The following is a 22,865-nucleotide window of genomic DNA, read 5'->3' as shown; positions in this document are numbered from 1 at the left end:
TCCTTTCCTGCAGTGTATCAGTTGACAACATTGGCCTAGCTGCAAGAGTACGTACAGTGTACCTGGTGGATGGTGTTCTCACGTGAGATGATGGCATCCGTGTTGATGATCTGGCATGTCTTGCAGAGGTTGCTGTGGCAGCGTTGTGTGGTGTCGTGGTCACTGTTCTCTTGAAAGCTGGGTAGTTTGCTGCGGACAATGGTCTGTTTGAAGTTGTGGGATTGTTTGAAGGCAAGAAGTGGGGGTGTAGGGGTGGCCTCGACAAGATGTTCGTCTTCATCAATGACACGTTGAAGGCTCCGGAGAAGATGTCGTAGCTTCTTCACTCCGGGCAAGTACAGTACGACAAAGGGTACTCTGTCCACCGTGTCCCGTGTTTGTCTTCTGAGGAGGTCGGTGCAGTTTTTCGCTGTGGCGCGTCGGAACTGTTGATCGATCAGTCGAGCGCCATATCCTGTTCTTATGAGGGCATCTTTCAGGGCCTGGAGATGTCTTGTTACAATCTTCCTCATCTGAGCAGACCCTGTGTATACGGAGGGCGTGTCCGTAGGGGATGGCTTCTTTAACATGTTTAGGGTGGAAGCTGGAGAAGTGGAGAAGTGGAGTTTCGAGAGGTTATCCGTGGGCTTGCAGTACAGTGAAGTGCTGAGGTGACCGTCCTTGATGGAGATGCGTCCAAGAATGCAACCGATTCCGGAGAGTAGTCCATGGTGAGTCTGATGGTGGGATGGAATTTGTTGATGTCATCATATAGTTGCTTCAGTGATTGTTCACCATGAGTCCAAAGGAAGAAAATGTCATCGATGTATGTAATGTATAGCATTGGTTAAAGGACCTTCAACCAATACTATACATTAGATACATCAATGTCACACTATCTGTAACTCCCATGACTTGCCTGGGCTTGCAAAATCTCACTAACTGTCCTGTCTGGAGACAATACACACCTCTTTAATCTGTGCATAACGCTCTCTCCACTCACATTGTCTGTACCTTTAAGACTTGATTACCTGTAAAGACTTGCATTCCAACCATTATTTTGTAAATTGAGCTTGTGTCTTTATATGCCCTGTTTCTGAACAGAACTCCCACTCACCTTACAAAGAAGCAGCACTCTGAAAGCTAGTGGCTTTTGCTACCAAATAAACCTGTTGGACTTTAACATGGTGTTGTGAGACTTCTTATTGTGTTTACCCCAGTCCAACGCTGGCATCGCCACATCATGACTTCAATGTTCTGACCAATGAAGTGGAGATGCTGGCATTGGACTGGGGTAAACACAGTAAGAAGTCTCACAACACCAGGTTAAAGTCCAACAGATTCATCTGGTAGCAAAAACTACTAGCTTTCGAGGCGCTGCTTCTTCATCACGTGACTGGGATCCCTCTCCACCCCTCTCAACCCCCATGGGACCAAAATCCAACTGTGTGGGGTACTTTCTTCCAAGTGCCATTTGTTAAGCCAGGAAAATTAAGGCCATTCTCTTCATACTTCCATTTTGAATTTTCTGTTCATTCATTCAAAAGGCAAATTGCTTTTGCCTTTTAGAATACTTTCAACATTGATTTCACATCTTTAAAAAGTCTTCAACATTTTTCATCTCATAAAATAAAATTATAGAATCCCGACGAAGCAGAAGAGGCCATTAGGCCCATAAAGTCTGCACCGACTCTCTGACAAAGAGCATCTAACCCAGGCCCTCTCCCCTGCCCTATCCCTGTAACCCCATATTCAAAATGAGCCACTAACATTTAAGTGGATGAACCCCATTAATTTTAAACAGAAGCCCTCCAAATGCTGGAAGGTTGAAATATTTTGTATCCCATATCACTTCACTCTTTTATATGGCTCAATTTGCTTGAAAGTGTTTAGAAATTATATTTACAACAAGCCTTGCAGCACTAGACAAGGCCAGCTCATCGTTCTGCTAGTATGAAATATAGCTGAGATTGCAGAATTAGAATCAAATAAACTTTTATTGTCATTTCTGTGGCTGATTGAATGGTGTTAATTGGCAAGTTGAATCCTTCTGTTCATTACCAAATATTTGTTGATTGGCATGACATTTTAAGAACATAAGAAATAGGAGCAGGAGGAGGCCATCTAGCCCTTCGAGCCTGCCCCGCCATTCAATAAGATCACGGCTGATCTGAAATGGATCAGTTCCACTTTCCCACTTTCTCCCCATAACCCTTAATTCCCCTGTCTATCAGAAACCTATCTACCTGTGAATTAAATATATTTAGCGAGGTAGCCTCCACCACTTCAACGGGCAGAGAATTCCAGAGATTCACCACCCTTTGAGTGAAGAAGTTCCTCCTCAACTCTGATCTAAACTGCCCCCCACTTATCTTGAGGCTGTGCCCTCTAGATATCCTTTCTAAGCGGGAAGAATCTCTTTACCTCTACCCTATCCATCCCCTTCATTATCTTATACGTCTCTATAAGATCCCCCCTTATCCTTCTAAACTCCGACAAGTACAGACCCAGTCTATCTAGTCTCTCTTCATAGGCCAACCGCCTCATCTCCAGTATCAGCCTAGTGAACCTTCTCTGCACTCCCTCCAAGGCCAATATATCCTTCCGCAAGTGCGGCGACCAAAACTGCACACAGTACTCCAGCTGCGGCCTCACCAGTGCCCTGTACAGTTGCAGCAAGACCTCCCTACTTTTATATTCTATCCCCCTCGCTATAAAGGCCAACATTCCATTCACCTTCTTGATCACCTGCTGCACCTGCAGACTGGGTTTTTGCGACTCATGCACAAGGACCCCCAGGTCCCTCTGCACCGTAGCATGCTGCAGCTTTTCGCCTTTTAAATAGTAATCCCTCCTACTATTATTTCTGCCAAAGTGGATAACCTCACACTTGCTAACATTAGACTCCATCTGCCAGGTCCTCGCCCACTCGCTCAGACTATCCAGATCCCTCTGCAGACTTTCCACACCCTCCATGTGATTTGCTTTTACACTCATCTTCGTGTCATCAGCAAATTTCTTCATCCTACACTCAGCCCCCTCCTCCAGCTCATCTATATAAATGGTAAATAGTTGAGGCCCCAGCACCGATCCCTGCGGCACTCCACTAGTCACCAACTGCCAACCAGAATAGCACCCATTGATACCAACTCTCTGCTTCCTATTAGACAGCCAATCCTCTATCCACGCTAACACCTTACCCCCAACTCTGTGCACCCTAACCTTCTGTAGCAATCTTTTGTGAGGCACCTTATCAAACACCTTTTGGAAATCTAAAAACACCACATCCACCGGTTCCCCTCTGTCAACCGCACAGTTCTACTGTATGCAAGTAGAGACAGGGTGTTATATTTCAGAAATCTCCCTTACGAAGTAATGTGGAATTAAAATATTTCAGTGATCATTATTTCTCAAGATACTGGAAGTTAAACAATGCATCTTAATTATGTAAGTAGCATTCAGTTATTTAGTCTATCTATGTAGACTTACGAAATGCTCTGTAGAACTCCTCCTGTGTTAGATGCTTGTCACCATTATAGTCATCATATTTCAGTAGATCAAATAATGAGCACTGAGAGAGCTCCTTCCCAAGTCTATCCTGTTTAATTACCTGATAAAAGAAAAAATACAATGATATATTATTAATCATCACATAAAAGGTACAATCTAAGTTACATACTCCCACTGAAAAGTAAAATTACAATAGATGAAAGAAACAGTCTTTTAAAAGAAGCAGCAGCAGAATTAAAAATCTCCTGCAATATTCATTGAAGGAGCTAATGTAATTTCTGGAAAAGGAGGCACTGAGAACATTAGATAATATGATTTAAAGCAGCATCAAAATCATAAAAATAAATTTGCTCTACAGCTGTGCTAACATTCTGTAATGCTGTCTGTATGACTTTCTCCCAGACAAATATTTGTCCTTGGCTCTGTGTCACATCCATGTTTATAATACATAAAGCCTGAGGATGTAGTCTCCAAGATGCATTTCTTACAGCTTCTGCTATCACTATCAAATTTTATTACACTCACACTATCTTCCTTTTTTCTGAAATGTAATTTGTTAGACTCACAATCCTATCACTTACAACTCTCTGCGACACTCCATTAGACTGCATAAAGTTATCCTCCAGTAACAAAAATCCTGAGATACACATATTTCCATCCAACGAACATTACAATTTCAACAAAAATAGTCATTTCTCTGTACATTTTATTTAATATTCATTAAACAAACACTGTTGGTTTATGTATAAATTTGCCACATTGTATTTAAAACTTCAATTTACATTTGCGCATCTTCAAAAGTATGTTGCATAATGAATGCTGCTCTTTCTCCTGTCTGATTTTCCCCCTCCCCAATCTGACCATTGATGTCTGGGCTGGACTAGTGACTTCCTAACACTTCATTCAAATTGTCCCTATTTCTGAACAAACTTTGACATGTTGGAAAAGGAGAAGCATTGCAGCTGAGCGTCATACTTACTCCTGATGTACTTTTTCGTAAGTACAGATCGATAATCTGGTATTAGAACATAGAACATAGAACATAGAACATAGAACATAGAACATTACAGCGCAGAACAGGCCCTTCGGCCCACGATGTTGCGCCGACCAGCTTTTAAAAAAAACAACACTAACCCACTAATCTAAACCAATCCCATTTTGTCCATAAACCTATCCACAGATCTCTTAAACGCCCCCAAACTAGGCGCATTTACAACTGCAGCTGGCAGGGCATTCCAGTCCCTCACCACCCTCTGGGTAAAGAACCTACCCCTGACATCAGTCCTACCCCCCCTTAATTTAAAGCCGTGCCCCCTCGTGCTAGCTTTCTCCATCCTAGGAAAAAGGCTATCACTATCCACCCTGTCTAAACCTCTAATCATCTTATATGTTTCAATAAGGTCCCCTCTTAGCCGCCTTCTTTCCAGCGAAAACAACCCCAAATCTCTCAGTCTCTCCTCATAGGATCTCCCCTCCATACCAGGCAACATCCTGGTAAACCTCCTCTGCACCCTCTCCAAAGCCTCTACATCCTTCCTGTAATGTGGGGACCAGAACTGCACACAATACTCCAAGTGCGGCCGCACCAGAGTTGTGTACAGTTGCATCATGACGCTGCGACTCCTAAATTCAATCCCCCTACCAATAAACGCCAAGACACCGTATGCCTTCTTAACAACCTTACTACTGGTATTCAGTTTACTGAAAAATTATATCAACTCTGGACTTTATAATTTAGCAATATTATTAACCAAACCACATTTGCTGATCAATTATAACAGTTGGAATTAGCAATTTACTGATAACAAAACTGAATGTAAATGTAAGCAATAAATATATCAGAGATCACAATATTAGCGACATGCACTTTTACATGCATATTGTAGTGTGGAGTTATGGACACTGGCAGCAGAGCATCTAATTTATTTCCATTACATGGCTGACCAGGAATTTTTCTTGCTTTTATCAGCTGCCATTGGCATATGTTGGAAGAATTTACAGGCTGATAATCAACCTGTTTGGTTGCATTATGAACACACTGTCCTTGGCCATTAAGTCCTGGGATGGGCTTTGAACCCAAAGCTTCTGCCTCAGAGGCAGGAACACTACACTGCAACACAAGTCCTCCACAGTAACTAAGTAAACAAATCTAATTTAATCAAAGGAATTGAGCAGATGGTGTTTTTTCTAACTTTTGTTGACATAGAAGTCTGTTTCTTTCCCAAGTTTAAAGAGCAGGGGATTTAACCTCCAGCTCATTACACTTAAATGGAGCTTAATGGCATTTCAAGATTTTTATGTCTATTATACTGATGAACGCCAGACTGAAGGCTGAGGTCTTTGGAACAGCCAAACTAGGATCTGTTTGAACATAGAATCAGTGTCAAATGGCTCTGCTGAATTTGGGTTTCCACCCGAGGAATCATGCATCAGTCACTTTCCCTACTAGAAAAAGGTGAATATCAGAAATTGGGATGGGACTTCCATATCTGGTCCAGAATTCTCCCAAAACAAAACTAAGTGCTCAACAGGTGGGAAAATGAGAGTATTTCCCACCTGTTTTCTGGGTGTACTTGTCTGAATGAATCTCTGACAGTCTTCAGCAATCAGCATCATCAGCTCCAAAGAACAGTGGGTGTGTCCTATTCCCACCCAAGAAGCTGGCAGCATTGCACTGAGCAGGCAACAGTGCATGCACCAGTCTGTCAGAGCGGAGATCCAATCACTGGCCTTCCATAAAAGCTACCACTCGCTCATTGCTGGCCTACCAGACCCCTTACGCCCAGTCCCAATCTTGCACCCCCTCCCCCACCCCTCCCCCATCCAGCCCGAAACCCTCCACCCCAACCAAACCTGATCACCCCCTGCGCCCCTCACACCTCCAACCAACATGGCCAGCCCTGATCGTCCTCCTCCCTCCCTCCCCCACTGATCTCACTTGCAGAGTGGTAGCAGCATTCCCCCCAACCGACCACACCCCCAGTAGGCCCTACCCATCCACTATGACATGTTCCCTCTGGTCCCACCCAGTGCCAAGGTGCCCGATGGGCAGGGCCCGTTTGCTCCTTGTGGAGTGCCAGGCTGGCACTGCCCTTCTCACCCCTGACCTCCCTTAGGAGCCTCAGTGGCCTCACCAGTAGGGTGAGATCACTTGTTACCCGTTAATGGGGGGCAGTTGTAAATCTCACTGGTGGGAATCATGCCCAGCAGGGCAGGGGAAAACACTAGCGGGCCCAGAGAATACTGTTCAGGGCCCGCTAATCACATGGAAATGTCAATTTTAATGACATTTCCATATGATAAACAGCTCCATGTCAATTTCTGGTGCAGAGTTAATTGCACTGGAACAAAGCGCTTGCCTGTATGTCTCCCATTCCTGGATGGCGCATACTGCAATCTGGGCAAATGTGACATAATGCATTTTGGAAGACCTAATATAGACAGGAAATGTACAGTAAATGGCAGAACACTTAAGAGTATTGATAGGTAGAGGGATCTGGGTGTACAGGTACACAGGTCACTGAAAGTGGCAACGCAGGTGGAGAAGGTAGTCAAGAAGGAATATCCAAAAAGGAAGAAGTTACAGAAGATAGTCAAGAAGGCTTGCCTTTATCGACTTGGGCATTGAGTTTAAAAATTGGTAAGTCATGCTACAACTTTATAGAACTTTAGTTAGGCCGTACTTAGAATATAATGTTCAATTCTGATCGCCACACTACCAGAAGGATGTGGAGGCTTTGGAGAAGCTACAGAAAAGATTTACCAGGATGTTGCCTGGTATGGAGGGCATTAGCTATGAGGAGAGGTTGGAGAAACCTGGTTTGTTCTCACTGGAATGATGGAGGTTGAAGGGTGACCTGATAGAAGTCTACAAGATTATGAGGGGCATGGATAGTGTGGATAGTCGGAAGCTTTTCCCCAGGATGGAAGGTCAATTGAGGGGCATAGGTTAAAGGTGCAAGGGGCAAGGTTTAAAGGAGATGTACGAGGCAAGTTTTTTTTTAAACAGAGGGTGGTGGGTGCCTGGAACTCATTGCTGGAGGAGGTAGTGGAAGCAGATATTACAGTGATTTTTAAGGGGTCTTGACAAATACATGACTAGGATGGAAAAAGAGGGATATAGTCCCCAGAAGCATAGGGATTTTAGTTCAGTCGGGCAGCATGATTGGTGCAGACTTGGAGGGCAGAAGGGCCTGAACCTATGCTGTAATTTTCTTTGTTCTTTGTCCTATACCATTTTTAAAGATTTGTCTTCCCAAGTCTGCAAAAATTCGGTGCTATGGCCAGAATTTTACATGCCAGGAAATTAAGTGAAAAAACATGGCAATGCATCCCGATGTTATTGGGCAGTCGTGCTAGATTTTGGTCGGTGAGTGTTGGTCAGCTGCACAGCTGTCACCAATTAAAAATCCAGTTAAGCTCATTAAAGGAGCAATGGAGTGGTTTTTGGATTGGCACACAGGTAACATGGCAGCGTCCAATTCGTGTCTGCTGAACTGTCGCCCAAGGGTGGGATAAAAGGAACAGCAGCACAGACAGATAGGTGGTTTGGTTTGTGAAAGTTTGGTGTAGACATAGAAAGAACATAGAAATTAGGAGCAGATATAGGCCATTTGGCCCTTCAAGCTGCTCTACCACTTATTATTTATCCTGTATTCTTAAGACTTCAACTCTGGTTCTGCACACCCCACCATTGGGAACAATCTTCCTGCGTCACCCTGTCTAATCCAGTTTAAAATTTACAGGTATCTATTAGGTTCTGCCTCATTTTTCTAAACTCCAGCAAACTCCCCAACCACTCTATAAAATCCCCGGATAGATGGCAGGAAATGGAAGGGCAAATATATATAGAAACATAGAACATTACAGCGCAGAACAGGCCCTTCGGCCCACGATGTTGCGCCGACCAATTAAGAAAAAAGCAATGACCCTCTAACCTAAACCAATCCCTTTCCAATCATAAACCTATCCATGGACCTCTTAAACGTCCCCAAACTAGGTGCATCTACAACTGCAGCAGGCAGGGCATTCCATTCCCCCACCACCCTCTGGGTAAAGAACCTACCTCTGACATCCGTCCTATAACTACCACCCCTTAATTTAAAGCTATGTCCCCTCGTGCTAGCTTTGTCCATCCGAGGAAAAAGGCTATCACTGTCCACCCTATCTAAACCTCTAATCATCTTGTATGTTTCAATAAGGTCTCCTCTTAGTCGCCTTCTTTCCAACGAAAACAACCCCAAATCCCTCAGTCTCTCCTCATAGGACCTTCCCTCCATACCAGGCAACATCCTGGTAAACCTCCTCTGCACCCTCTCCAATGCCTCCGCATCCTTTGTGTAATGTGGGGACCAGAACTGTACACAATACACCAAGTGCGGCCGCACCAGAGTTTTGTACAGTTGCAACAGGATGTTGCGGCTCCTAACTTCAATCCCCCTACCAATAAACGCCAAGACACCGTATGCCTTCCTAACAACCTTATCGACTTGATTTCCAACTTTCAGGGATCTATGCACATATACACCTATGCACAATTTGCGGATGTGTGTAAAAATAATAACAATAGGGTAATTATAATGGGTGATTTTAATGTTCCCAATATTAACTGTGATAGACGTAATGTTAATGGTTTGATTCAAGTGGATTTCTTGAAATTTTTACAGGGGAACCATTCAGCCCAATATGTAGAGGGTCCAACAAGGGAAGGAACAGTGTTAGGGAATGCTGGGGAATGAAGCCAGACTGCTGGTTGAGGTAGTTGTGACAAAGAAATAGACAAGTTTCAAAAACAAAATTTTGGATTGGGGAGAGCAGGAAAGTAAGGCACGATCTGGCCAAAGTAGACTGGGGACAGCTACTAGTGGGGAAATCTATAGGAGAACAGTGGGGAGCATTCAGAAAGAAAATGGGGAGGGTTTAAGCCAGCACATTCCCGCCAGAATGATAGGAAGGTGTAACAAGCCCAGAAAAACACGGCTAACCGGAGATATTCAGGATAGGATGAGAAGGAAAAGAAAGGCTTTTAGGAGGGATAAGGGGTGAAAATCAGCAGAGGCAATATGAAGTACAGAAAATGCAGGGTGGAGCTTAAGAAAGCTATTAGGAAAGCAAAGACAGGATATGAGAAACCCCGGCTAGCAAAAATAGGGAAAATCACAAAGTATTCCTTAAGTATATCAATACAAGGCGGATAACCAGGGAAAGTGTAGGGCCCAATAGGGGCGAAGGGGGCAATCTGTGGATGCAGCCAGAAGATACTGGTGGAGTGTTGAACGAATACTTCACATTCATCTTCATGCAAGAAATGAGGATGAAGGTATGGAATTCAGAGGGAGATACTGCAAGGTTCTTCAGTAAATTAACATAGGACTGGACACGTTGGTAGGCTTAAAAATCTTCAGGTCCAGTTGAATTGTGCCCCAGGCTGACGTGAAAGGCAAAGGAGGAAATTGCAGGGGCGCTGACCCAAATTTTTAATTCCTCTCTGGCCACGGGACAGGTGATGTAGAGATGCCGGCGTTGGACTGGGGTAAACACAGGAAGAAGTCTCACAACACCATGTTAAATTCCAAGCAGTTTATTTGATAGTAATCCCACAAGTTTTCAGAAACGGTGTTCCTTCGTCAGGTGTGGCGCGGGCTCGTTGGGCCAAAGGGCCTGTTTCCCGTGCTATGTTGTTCTTTGTTCTTTGTGTGTGGAAGGTGAGATAGATGCTCTCCAGAACTTTCTCCAGTTGTTTCCCTACCACTGATGTGAGACTCACTGGTCTGTCACTTCCCACACGGGAGAGGTGCTAGAGGACTGGAAAACAGCTAATGTGGTCCACTATTTAAGAAGGGTTGTAGAGATAAGCCAGAGAACTACAGACCAGTGAGTCTCACATCAGTGGTAGGGAAACAACTGGAGAAAGTTCTGAAGGAGAGCATCTATCTCCAAGTGGAGAGACAAGGCTTGATCAGCAATGGACAGCATGGCTTTGTCAGAGGGAGGTTTATGCCTAACAAATTTGACTGGTATTTTTGAGGATGTGACCAGGTGATTTAAGCAAAGTCTTTGACAAGGTCCCATATGGAAGATTTATAAAGAAGGAAATGCACGTGCACATTGGATACATCGTAATTTGGTAAAGTGGATTCAAAATTGGCTCATTGAGAGAGGACAGAGCGTGATGACAGAAGGCTGCTTTAGTGATTGGAAGTCACTGGTGTAACATAAAATCTGTGTTGGGTCCCCTATTATTTGTCATTTATATAAAAACATAGATGACTAAATGAGGGGTAAGATTAGTACATTTGTAGTGACATAAAGATTGTTCTCACTGTTAACAACCTGACCAAAGAACAGTACAACACAGGAACAGGACCTTTGGTCCACCAAGCCTGCGCCGATCATGTTGTCCTACCTAGACCAACCAACCACCTGTGTCCCTCTATTCATGAACATCTGTTCATTTGCCTATCCAGGTAAGTTTTAAATGTCACTAACATATCTGCTCAACCAGCTCACTTGGCAGTGCATTCCAGGCCCAGTGTAAAAAACCTCCCCCGCGCATCTTTATTGAATCTTTCCCTCCTTACCTTGTGCCCCCTTGTGATTGTCAGCTCTACCCTGGGATAAAGCTTCCAACTGTTCACCTTATCCATGCCCCTCATATTTTTATAAATTTCTATATGTCCCCCTCAGCCTCCGTCTTTCCAGGGAGAACAACCCCAGTTCATTCAATATCTCCTCATACCTTCCATACCAGGCAACATCCTGATAAACCTTTTCTGTACTCCGTCCAAAGCCACCACATCCTTTTAAGGATCTGTGGACCTGTATTCCCAGGTCTCTCTGTGTGTCTATGCTCCTGATGGTTCTGCCATTTACTTTACAGTGAGGTTGAGTGTTTTGGACCACAATAAAATATAGATGGTCAAATGGACAGAGAAGTAGCAGATGGAATTTAACCCTGAAAAATGAAAGGTGCTAAGACTTTTGGAAGGAATAATTTGATGTTTGACATTTATTCATTGATCAATATGTACACTAAGAAGTTCAGTGGAACAAAGGGACCTTGGAGTGTTTGTCCATATATCTACAAAGACCAAAGGGCAGTTAGTAGGATGGTAAAAAAGGCTTATGGGACTCTTGCCTTTATCAATCCAGCATAGATTACAGAAGCAGGGAAGTCATTTGGAGTTTTATAGAACTTTGGTGAGGCTACAGCTAGAGTACTGTGTGCAGTTCTGGTCACCACATTACAGGAAAGATGTGATTGCATTGGAAGGGAAGTAGAGGAGATTCATTGGGATGCCACCTGGGATGGAACATATGAAGAGAGGTTGGGTAGGCTTGGATTGTTTTCATTGGAGCAAAGAAGACTGAGGCATGACTGATTGAGGTGTACAAGATTATGAGGGACATGGACAGATTGGATCAGAAGCAGCCGTTCTCCTTAGTTGAAAGATTTGTCACAAGGGGGCATAGGTTCAAGGTGAAGGGCAGAAGGTTTGGGGGAGGTGTGAAGAAAAACATTTTTACCCAGACAGTGGCAGAAACAAGTTGCCTCACATCCTTTAAATGTCATAACATTCAAGGCTACGGGCCAAGTGCTTGTAAATGAGATTAGATGGGAGATCAGGTGTTTCATAATGTCAATGCAGACTCAATGGGCCAAAAAGCCTCTTCTGCCCTGTATGATTCTATGATTCCATGAAACGGCTCCCCCTAGGACATCGGCTCCAGTCCTGCCCAGATGTAACCCTTCCAGTTTATACTCCCCAGAACCAGTCCCAATGTCCTGGGAATCTGAACCTCCTCCTCCTTACGCCATCTTTTCTGCCATGTATCCTGCTGTTTCTACTCTGTGACTAGCGCGTGGCAATGGTAATAATCCTGAGATTTGTACCTTTGACATCCTGCTTTTCACATTACTTCCTAATTCCCTATATTTAGCTTTTAGGACCTCATCCCTTCTTTTACCTGTGTAATTTGTACTAAAGTGTACCACAACCACTGGCTGTTCACCCTCCCCCCTACAGAATGTCCTGTAAATGCTCCAGCACATCCTTGACTTGAGGGGAAAAATACCATGTTAGAGTCTTATTTGTGGCCACAGAAATACACTGCTAGACTTTTTACTCTTCCCCTGTGCAGCATAACCAACCATGGTAAAATTAATTTGGCTATTGATGCTTTCCCTTGAGATGCTATTCCCTTTAAAAGTATCCAAAGTGTTTTTTAGGGGAATGGCCACTGGAGATTCCTGCACTGTCTGCCTTGTCTTTTTGCTCTGCCTGGTGGTCGCCCATTCCCTTCCTTCCTCAGGAGCCTGAACCTTTGTGACCACCTATTCATACATACTACCCCCTTCGCGGATGCTCCATTGTGTCCCCAGCCACTGCTCCAGCTCTGAAACTCAGGAGCTGCAGCTGGAGACGTTTTCTGCACATATGCTGGCCATAGACGCTGGAAATTCCTGCTTCCCACATGGGCCTTGAGGAGCACACTACAATTTTGAACTCTCCCGCCATGACTTATCCCTTTAAATTAAATCTTTGAAAGATACTTAATAACAAATTATATCAGTTACTCTAGGATTCTTCCCTTGTCCTCATTATTACAGAATAAAGTCCTTACAAATTATAAACCACAAAAGTCCCTTATAAACTATAAGCAATTAAAGGAGTAAATACTTACCCAACCTTATCCACTACTCACCAGTCAGTTCTCTCTCTTGTAGCCTCTACTGCTGCAGTAGGGTAACCCCACTCTGAAAATTTCAGAAGTTAGAAAGCAAAGAAAAAAAAAGAAAAAAGTACCTCTTTCTCCTCTGCACCAAATTCCTACTGTGTTTCAAATTTCCAGTACCTACACTCACTCTGGTTGTGTCTCATTCAGGATGAGGTCTCTGCCACTGCTCATGTGCAAAGCTCACTGAGTTATCATACTCATCTTTGACAATCTTCTGTGCTTCCTGTGAGCTTCTTTGCAGAGCTTAACTTATTCCTTGGTGTCTTCAATTTGGTAAGATATTTCTGAGCATTTCAACCCATTTGCACCTTCAGTGCATGGTTCAGCCCCATCTGCAGTTCAGTCTGCTCACCAACAAGCAAATAATGCCCTCTTGGTCTGGTGGTGCACCCTCCTCCTTCCATCACACAGCATTAGGATGTCATGCTGGGCGCTTACTACATGTGAGCCTGCAGGCCGCCATCTGTAAAGCATGGAGCTGAGTATCCAGCAGTGGCAACCTGCTTCCCATGCCTAGCTGGTGCATCATGCAATCACGTTCTCCCACTGCTCATGGGTGAAAGCAGATACCACAGCCACTTTTGTCTCCTCACTGACCAAAAAATTCAAACTTATGACACTAAAGGTAGATAAAATGTCAAGAAGGCAAAGGGGGATCTTGCCTTTTTAGCTGAGGCCATATAAAGCATTGGTAAATGGGTTATGCTGAAGCTGAATAAAGCATTGGTTAGGCCACAGCAGGAGCACTGTGGGTATTTCTGGTCACCACACAGTAGGAAAGATGTGCTTTCAGATGTGAGAGGATACAGAGGAGATTCATAAGGATGTTGCCTGGACTGGAGAATTTTAGTGACAAGGGATGACTGGATAGGCTCATTGTGCTTGCTTTGGAACAGATAAGGCCACTGGAAAATTTAATTGAAGTGAATAAAATTATGATGGGCCTAAACAGGATGTCTCTGCTTCCCTAATTTCCATAACCAAGGGCAAGTCGGGTTTGATTCCTGGCTTGGTCACTGGCTGTGTGGAGTTTGCACATTCTCCCCGTGAGTTTCCTCCATGTGCTCTGATTTCCCCCTCCACAGTCCAAAGATGTGTGGGTTATATTGATTGGTTATGCTAAATTGCTCCGTTGTGTCAGGGGGGACTAGCCAGGGTAAATGCATGGGGTCATGGTAATAGGACCTGGGTAGGATTGTGGACGGTGAAAACTTGATGGGCTGAATGGCTTCCTTCCGCACTGTAGAATTCTATAATTCTACATATTTAGGTTAACAGACGTTTAGATGGTATTTGAAGAGAAATTTGTTTTGAAAGCTGCTTAATATTTTCATAATGTTCACTCCTGCATTCAGTTTGGTAATATATTTTTGAACATACTTAGAAATGCTGGTGGAGATTGGGAACACACTGCTTAAAAGAATAGTATTTTAAAAACAATTAATTATGCATTTACAATAATGTAATCTTGAAGGCAACAGATTAGAAATTGTAAAATGGAATTAGGCTGGATGGCACGGACACAATGGCCTGGGTAAGCTATTGTCAGGGATTTGGTGCAGACTTGATGGTCAAAAGGCCTCCTTCTGCACTGTAGACATTCTATGATTCTATGAATGGACTGAATAACCTCCTGTTATTTTTTATGAACCTAAATACATTGTTAGAGATTAAACTTCAACTTTCTTGCTAATGTCATTGTTAGGTCATAAATGATTTTCCACTATGCCTTTTCTTAATTAAGTTATTATTAAACTTACATGCATCAATGTACCAAATGCACTAGTTGCATTGTTTTAAAAAGCAATAGAAATGACTACCATGTAAATAATATGAAACCAGTTTATCAAATTCATTAACAAATTAAAATTTCATCTGACTTTAGCAAGGTGCTTACTTTGACTTTAAAATAATCAATTAAAGATTTGTTGTGCAAACAATAAAAAGATCAGGCAATTGCTTTCAAAGGAAAAGTTCAAAAATTATCAGGGCGCTTTTAAAGCGTAGCCTACATGGATCAGAGAGTTTGAAAGCCTTTTAGCTGCTTAAAATTTTCATTATGTTCAATCTTGCATTTATCCCTATGTGGAGTGTGGACATTTTTAAAAATAGAGCAGAACACTGCCCTGCTAATAGCGCTCATAGAAGATAATCTGTTCTATTATAAGAGCATTTCATGGTTAGAGATTTGAAAATTAATAAATAACTGTTAAAGAGAAAGCAAGTAATCTGGGACCTGTTAGCAGCTCAAATTCATTAAGGCGGCAAATTTTATTTTTCACTTCTACAGTGCAAGCACTGTTGATAAATCCCAAAACACAGCATGTCAATTATGGATTATTGAACTGACTGCATAAAAGTTTGCAAAGCTATTGGTCCTGACTCTGCCTGTCTCTAGCACATTCCTACTGCAAGAAACAAGAAACAAAATGAAATGTCCTTGACCAGCAGGGTTAAGGAGAATCCCAAGGCATTTATACATATATTGGAGCAAGAGGGTAGCTAGTGAAAGAGTAGGCTCACTCAAGGATAAAAAAGGGAGGTTGGATGAAGTGAGTGAGGTTCTTAATGAGTACTTTGCATTGATATTCACAAAAAGAGGGACATGAAGGACACTGAAGTTAGGGAAGGGTGTCTGAATACTCTTGGGCAGGTCAATATAATGAAGGAGGAAATGTTGGATGTCTTAAAATACACTAAAGTAGACAAATCCCCAGGGCCAGATGGGATCTATCTCAAGATACTGTGGGAGGCAAGGGTGGAAATAGCTGGGGCCTTAATCTTTGCATCCTCTTTGGCCACAGGCAAAGTTTCAGAGGACTGGAGAATGACCAGTGTCATTCCTTTGATTAAGAAATAAAACAGATAATCCAGGTAGTTACAAGCCACTGAGTATGATGTCAATAGTGGAGAAGCTGTTGGAGAAGATACTGAGAGATAGGATTTATTCACATTTTGAAGCGAATGGACTTGTTAGTGACAGGTAGCGTGGTTTTGTGCAGGGAAGGTTATGTCTCATCAACTTGACTGAGTTTTTTGAGGAGATGACAAGAATGGCTGATGAGGGAAAGGAAACGTATGTTGTATACAAGGAAGGTATCTGACAAGATTCCTTATGGAAGCTGATATCAAAAGTAAAGTCACATGGGATCCTGTGTGTGCTAGCAAGATGGATAGAGAAGATATTTATCTTGGTCATAGAAGATCATAGTGATGGAAAGATGCTTTTCAGAATGGAGATCAGTAACTAGTGGTATTCTACAGAGATCAATGCTAGGACCTTTGTGGTTTGTAATATATATAAATGAGATGGAGGAAAATGTAGGTGGTCTGATTCTGGATGACACAAAAATTGGAGTTGTAGCAAATGATGAGGGTTGTCAAAGGACACAACAGGATATAGATAGATTGCAGATTTGGGCAGGAATGCCAATGAAGTTTAATCCGGGCAAATGTGAGGTGATGCATTTTGAAAGATCAGATTCAGGTGCAAATTATATAGTAAATGGTAGAACCCTTAAGAGCACAAACATACAGAGGGATCTGGGCATACAGGTCGGCGGATCCCTGAAACTGGCAACTCAAGGTCTGGGTTAAGTTCTATCTTGGTTCAGTATTGTCTATTGGCATCTTTGATTGTATCTGGCTTTCTTGTGTAGGTCAGTGTTGTCTGACTTGAACGCCTCAGTCCTGGCTACAGCATGCCCTCCACCCTGGGAGAACCTTATCTGGGGTCATCATTGCAGATGTCAGATGAGGAAATTTGGCATGTCAGCTACGACTCTCACCAACTTTTACAGATGCACCACAGAAAGTAATCTTTCTGGTTGTATCACAGCTTGGTATGGTTCCTGCTTTGCCCAAAACCGCAAGGCACTACTAAAGGTTGTGAATGTAGGCCAATCCGTCATGCAAATCAGCCTCCCAGCCATTGATTCTGTCTATACTTCCCACTGCCTCAGCAAAGCAGCCAGCATAATTAAGGACCCCATGCACCCCGGACATTCTTTCTTCCTTTTGTATCCTTCGGAAGAAGGATACAAAAGTCTGAGGTCACATACCAACCAGAAAGAACAGCTTCTTCTGTGCTGCCGTCAGACTTTTGAACGGACTTACTTTGCATTAAGTTGATTTTTCTCTACATTTTAGCTATGACTGTAACACTACATTCTGCACTCTCTCGTTTCTTTCACTTTGAATGGTATGTTTTGTCTGTATAGCATGCAAGAAACAATACTTTTCACTGTATGTTAATAATGTGACAATAATAAATCAAATCAAATCAAAAAGGTGATTGATCAAAAATCAAAAAGAAGGCAAACTGCATGCTTGCCTTCATCAGCTGGGGCATTGAGTCTAAGAGTTGGCAAGTTATGTTTCAGCTGTATAAAACTTCAGTTAGGCTGCATTTGGAATATTGCAGCATGGTGGCACAGTTGTTAGCTGCCTTACAGCACCAGAGATCTGGGTTCAATTCTGACCGCAGGTCATTGTCTGTGTGGAACTTGCACCTTCTGCATGGTGAAAGAGGATGAACAATCGTCTCCATTCCACTCGTCTCATCATTCTCAACTCTCACATTCACAGAGTTCACTCAATGCCAACACAATGGACAACACCACTCATGGTGTTTCCTCCCACAGTCCAAAGATGTGCAGGTTAGGTTGATTGGCCATGCAAAAATTGCCGCTTAGTGTCAGGAGGATTAGTAGTGTAAGTACATCAGGTTATGAAGATAGGGCCTGGGTGGGATTGTTGTCGGTGCAGGCTTGGTGGGCCGAATTGCCTTCTTCTGCACTGTAAGGGTTCTATGATTCTGGTCGCCACACTACCAGAAGGAGGTGGATGTTTCGGTGCAAGGAAGTTTTAGCACGATGTTGCCTGATCTGGAGGATTTTAGGTATGAGGAGAGGTTGAATAAATTCAGATTGTTTTCACTTGAAAGATGGAGGCTGAGGGGCAGCCTGATAGAAGTCTACAAACTTATGAGAGGCATAGATAACTTGGATAGTCAGAGGCTTTTTCCCAGGATGAAAAGGTCAACTAAAGAGGGCATAGGTATAAGGTGAGAGGGGTTAAGTTTAGGAGAGATGTGCAGGGAAAGTTTTTCCCACAGAGGGTGGTGGTGTCTGGAATGCAGTGCCAGTGGAGGTGGTGGAATCAGGCATGTTGGCAACGTTCAAGGCATATCTTGATAGACACATGAATAGGAGGCAAGCAGACAGATAGAAATTATCTTATCGGTGCAGATTCAGTAGGCTGAAGGGCTTGTACCTGTGTTGTATTGTTCTTTCTTCTTTGTGTAGGTAAAGGAGTAGGCCAAACAGTCCCTCAAGCTTGTTTCGTGATTCAATGAGAACATGGCTGATCTCCCATTTAACACAGTAAGAAGTCTCACAACACCAGGTTAAAGTCCAACAGGTTTATTTGGTAGCAAAAGCCACTACCTTTTGGAGCGCTGCTCCTTCAACAGGTAAGTGGGAGTTCTGTTCACAAACAGGGCATATAAAGACACAACTTAATTTACAAAATAATGGTTGGAATGCAAACCTTTATAGGTAATCAAGTCCGGAATTGGTTGCATTCTTGGACACACGCATCTCCATCAAGGACGGTCACCTCAGCACTTCATTGTACCACAAGCTCACGGATAACCTCATGATGCTCCACTTCTTCAGCTTCCACCCTAAATATGTTAAAGAGGCCATCCCGTATGGAGAAGCCCTCCCATACCTGCTCAGATGAGGAGGATCGCAACAAATACCTACAGACGCTGAAAGATGCCCTTATAAGAACAGGATATGGTGCTCGGCTGATCGAGCAACAGTTCCGATGCGCCACAGCGAAAAACTGCACCTACGTCCTCAGAAGACAAACACGGGAAGTGGTGGACAGAGTCCCCTTCATCGTCCCTGGAGTAATGAAGCTATGATATCTTCTCCGGAGTCTTCAACATGTCATTGATGAAGACAAACATCTCGCCAAGGCCATTCCTACACCCCCACTTCTTGCCTTCAAACAACCGCACAACGTCAAACAGGCCATTGTCCGCAGCAAACTATCCAGCCTTCAGGAGAACAGGGACCACAACACCACACAGTCCTGCCACAGCAACCTCTGCAAAACGTGCCAGATCATTGACATGGATGTTATCATCTCATGTGAGAACACCATCCACCAGGTACACGGTACATACTCTTGAAACTCGGCCAACGTCATCACATAAGAACATAAGAAATAGGAGCAGGAGTAGGCCATCTAGCCCCATGAGCCTGCCCCGCCATTCAATAAGATCATGGCTGATCTGAAGTGGCTCAGTTCCACTTTCCTGCTGTCTTCCCATAACCCTTAATTCCCTTGTCTATCAGAAACCAATCTATCCATGACTTAAATATATTTAGCGAGGTAGCCTCCACCACTTCAATGGGCAGAGAATTCCAGAGATTCACCACTCTTTGAGTGAAGAAGTTCCTCCTCAACTCTGATCTAAACTGCCCCCACCCTTATCTTGAGGCTGTGCCCTCTAGTCCTGCTATCCTTTCTAAGCGGGAAGAATCTCTCTACCTCTACTCTATCTATCCCCTTCATTATCTTATACGTCTCCATAAGAACCCCCCTCATCCTTCTAAACTCCAACGAGTACAGACCCAGTCTATTCAGTCTCTCTTCATAGGCTAACCCCCTCATCTCCAGTATCAGCCTAGTGAACCTTCTCTGCACTCCCTCCAAGGCCAATATATCCTTCCGCAAGTGCGGTGACCAAAACTGCACACAGTACTCCAGCTGCGGCCTCACCAGTGCCCTGTACAGTTGCAGCAAGACCTCCCTGCTTTTATATTCTATCCCCCTCGCTATAAAGGCCAACATTCCATTCACCTTCTTGATCACCTGCTGCACCTGCAGACTGGGTTTTTGCGACTCGTGCATAAGGACCCCCAGGTCCCTCTGCACCGCAGCATGTTGCAGCTTTTTGTCTTTTAAATAGTAATCCCTCCGACTAGTATTTCTACCAAAGTGGATAACCTCACACTTGCTAACATTAGACACCATCTGCCAGGTCCTCGTCCACTCGCTCAGCCTATCCAGATCCCTCTGCAGACTTTCCACACCCTCCACGCAATTTGCTTTTCCACTCACCTTTGTGTCATCAGCAAATTTTGTCACCCTACACTCAGCCCCCTCCTCCAGATCATCTATATAAATGGTAAACAGTTGAGGCCCCAGCACCAATCCCTGCGGCACTCCACTAGTCACCAACCGCCAACCAGAATAGCACCCATTGATACCAACTTTTTGCTTCCTATTAGACAGCCAATCCTTTATCCATGCTAACAGCTTACCCCCAACTCCGTGCACCCTAACCTGTAGCAACCTTTTGTGAGGCACCTTATCAAACGCCTTTTGGAAATCTAAAAACACCACATCCACCGGTTCCCCTCTGTCTACCTGAAACACTGCAGGAAAGAATGTCCCGAAGTATGGTACGTTAGGGAGACCATGCAGACGCTACAACAATGGATGAATGAACACCACTCGATGATCAACAGGCAAGAGTGTTCTCTTCCTCTTGGGGAACACTTCAGTAGTCACAGGCATTCGGCCTCTGATCTTCGGGGAAATGTTCTCCAAGGCAGCCTTCACAGTACATGACAATGCAGAGTCACTGAGCAGAGACTGATAGCCAAGTTCCGCACACATGAGGACGGCCTCAACCGGGATCTTGGGCTCATGTCACATTATCTGTAACCCCCACGACTTGCCTGGAGTTGCAAAACCTCACTAACTGTCCTGTCTGGAGACAATACACATCTCTTTAACCTGTGCTTAATGCTCTCTCCACTCACATTGTCTGTATCTTCAAGACTTGATTACCTATAGAGATTCGCATTCCAACCATTATTTTGTAAATTGAGTTTGTGTCTTTATATGCCCTGTTTGTGAACAGAACTCCCACTTACCTGACAAAGGAGCAGCACTCCGAAAGCTAGTGGATTTTGCTACCAAATAAACCTGTTGGACTTTAACCTGGGGTTGTGAGACTTCTTCCTATGTTTACCCCAGCCCAGCACCGGCATATTCACATCATGACTCCCATTTAACACCAGGCTTTTGCCATATTCCTTAAAACCACTGATTAACAAAAACTTACCAATTTCTGACTTAAAAAGAACAACTGAAAAAGCACCAATTACGTTGTGAAAAATAAAAGTTAAAAGTTTGACCATCCTTTTTGTGCAGAAGTGTTTCTGAATTTCATTCTTGAAAGGATTCAAATTTTGGACTGCTCCTTGGTCCTAGTACCTCCAACCAATGAAATATTTTCTCTCTAATCAATCTGTTCCCTTTAAAATCTTGAAAACTTAGGTCAAAATCACTCCTTAACATTGTAAATTTCAGGCACTGCAAACCTGGTTTGTACAATCTTTCTTATATATTAACCCTTGGAGTTTAGATATCAATCTAGAAGCATGACTCTTTTTATTTTGCACTCTCCATTAGAAGGCCAGTATTCCATAACCACTTTGATTTTATTCTGAAACTGTTCACGGTGCTCTGTGTCTCAGTTTTGTAACCAGATCAATAATTTGTTCTCCTTACTTGAGAAAGGAAATACTGGCACTGGAGGGAATGCAGAGGAGATTCCCTAGGTTGATTCCAGAGTTGAGAGGGTTGGCTTATGAGGAGAGACTTAGTAGACTGGTGTTATACTCGTTGGAATTCAGAGGAATGAGGGGAGATCATATAGAAACATTATGAAGGAAATAGATAAGATAGAAGCAGGGAAGTTGTTTCCACTGGCAGGTGAAACTAGAACTAGGGGGCATAGCCTCAAAATAAGGGGAGGCAAATTTAGGACTGAGTTGAGGAGGAACTTCTTCACAGAAAGGGTTGTGAATCTGTGGAATTCTCTGCCCAGTGAAGCAGTTAAGGCTACCTCATTGAATGTTTTTAAGGCAAGGATAGATAAATTTTTGAACGGTAAAGGGATTAAGGGTTATGGTGAGTGGGCAGGTAAGTGGAGCTGAGTCCACAAAAAGATCAGCCATGATCTTATTGAATGGCGAAGCAGGCTCGAGGGGCCAGATGACCTATTCCTATTTCTAGTCCTTACATTCTTATTTGCCTCAATTCCATGGGCGGAATTGTCGAAGAAATTGGCATAGTCCAATTTCATATAGGGACAGTGGCAGAGTAGTTAGCATTGCTGCCTCACTGCACCAGAGACCTGGGTTCAATTCTGGCCTCAGGCGATTGTGGAGTTTGCATATTCTCCCCGTATTTGCATGGGTTGTCTCCCGGTGTTCTGATCAGGTTGATGTGCAAGTTAGGTTAATTGGCCATCGATGGCTGAAGGGCCTGTACTGTGCTGCAACGTTCTATGTTCTATACTAAATTGACCCTTAGTGTCAGAGGGATTAGCAGCATGAATACGTTGGGTGACAGGGCCCTTGGTGGGATTGTTGTTAGCACAGGCTCAATGGGCCAAATAGCCTCCTTGTGCACTGTAGGAATTCTATGAAAGTGGCATTTAACCCGCTGACAGCAACGGTGGCTTTTCCAGCCATCTTGTAGGGCATTTAGTCAAAGAAATTTGCAGGCACAGGTTCCACACTGATTCACGAGCAGGTGGCCTCTGA

At 43.6% G+C, this 22,865-nt stretch overlaps 1 protein-coding gene across 4 annotated transcripts in view; it reads right to left on the bottom strand.

Moving 5' to 3' along the window:
- fstl5 (follistatin-like 5) overlaps nucleotides 1-22,865 on the bottom strand; it is a 553,829-nt gene that overhangs the window by 183,029 nt on the left and 347,935 nt on the right. For all 4 annotated transcript variants that reach the window (XM_080193441.1, XM_080193448.1, XM_080193454.1 and 1 more), the window contains exon 6: nucleotides 3,469-3,589. In XM_080193441.1, the coding sequence (XP_080049567.1) occupies nucleotides 3,469-3,589 (121 nt within the window). The remainder of the gene's footprint in view (nucleotides 1-3,468; nucleotides 3,590-22,865) is intronic.

Source organism: Carcharhinus amblyrhynchos, chromosome 1, assembly GCF_965287045.1.
Source record: "Carcharhinus amblyrhynchos chromosome 1, sCarAmb.v2.hapA, whole genome shotgun sequence".
Taxonomy (NCBI): domain Eukaryota; kingdom Metazoa; phylum Chordata; class Chondrichthyes; order Carcharhiniformes; family Carcharhinidae; genus Carcharhinus; species Carcharhinus amblyrhynchos.
This window is presented reverse-complemented; position numbering and strand designations above follow the sequence as displayed.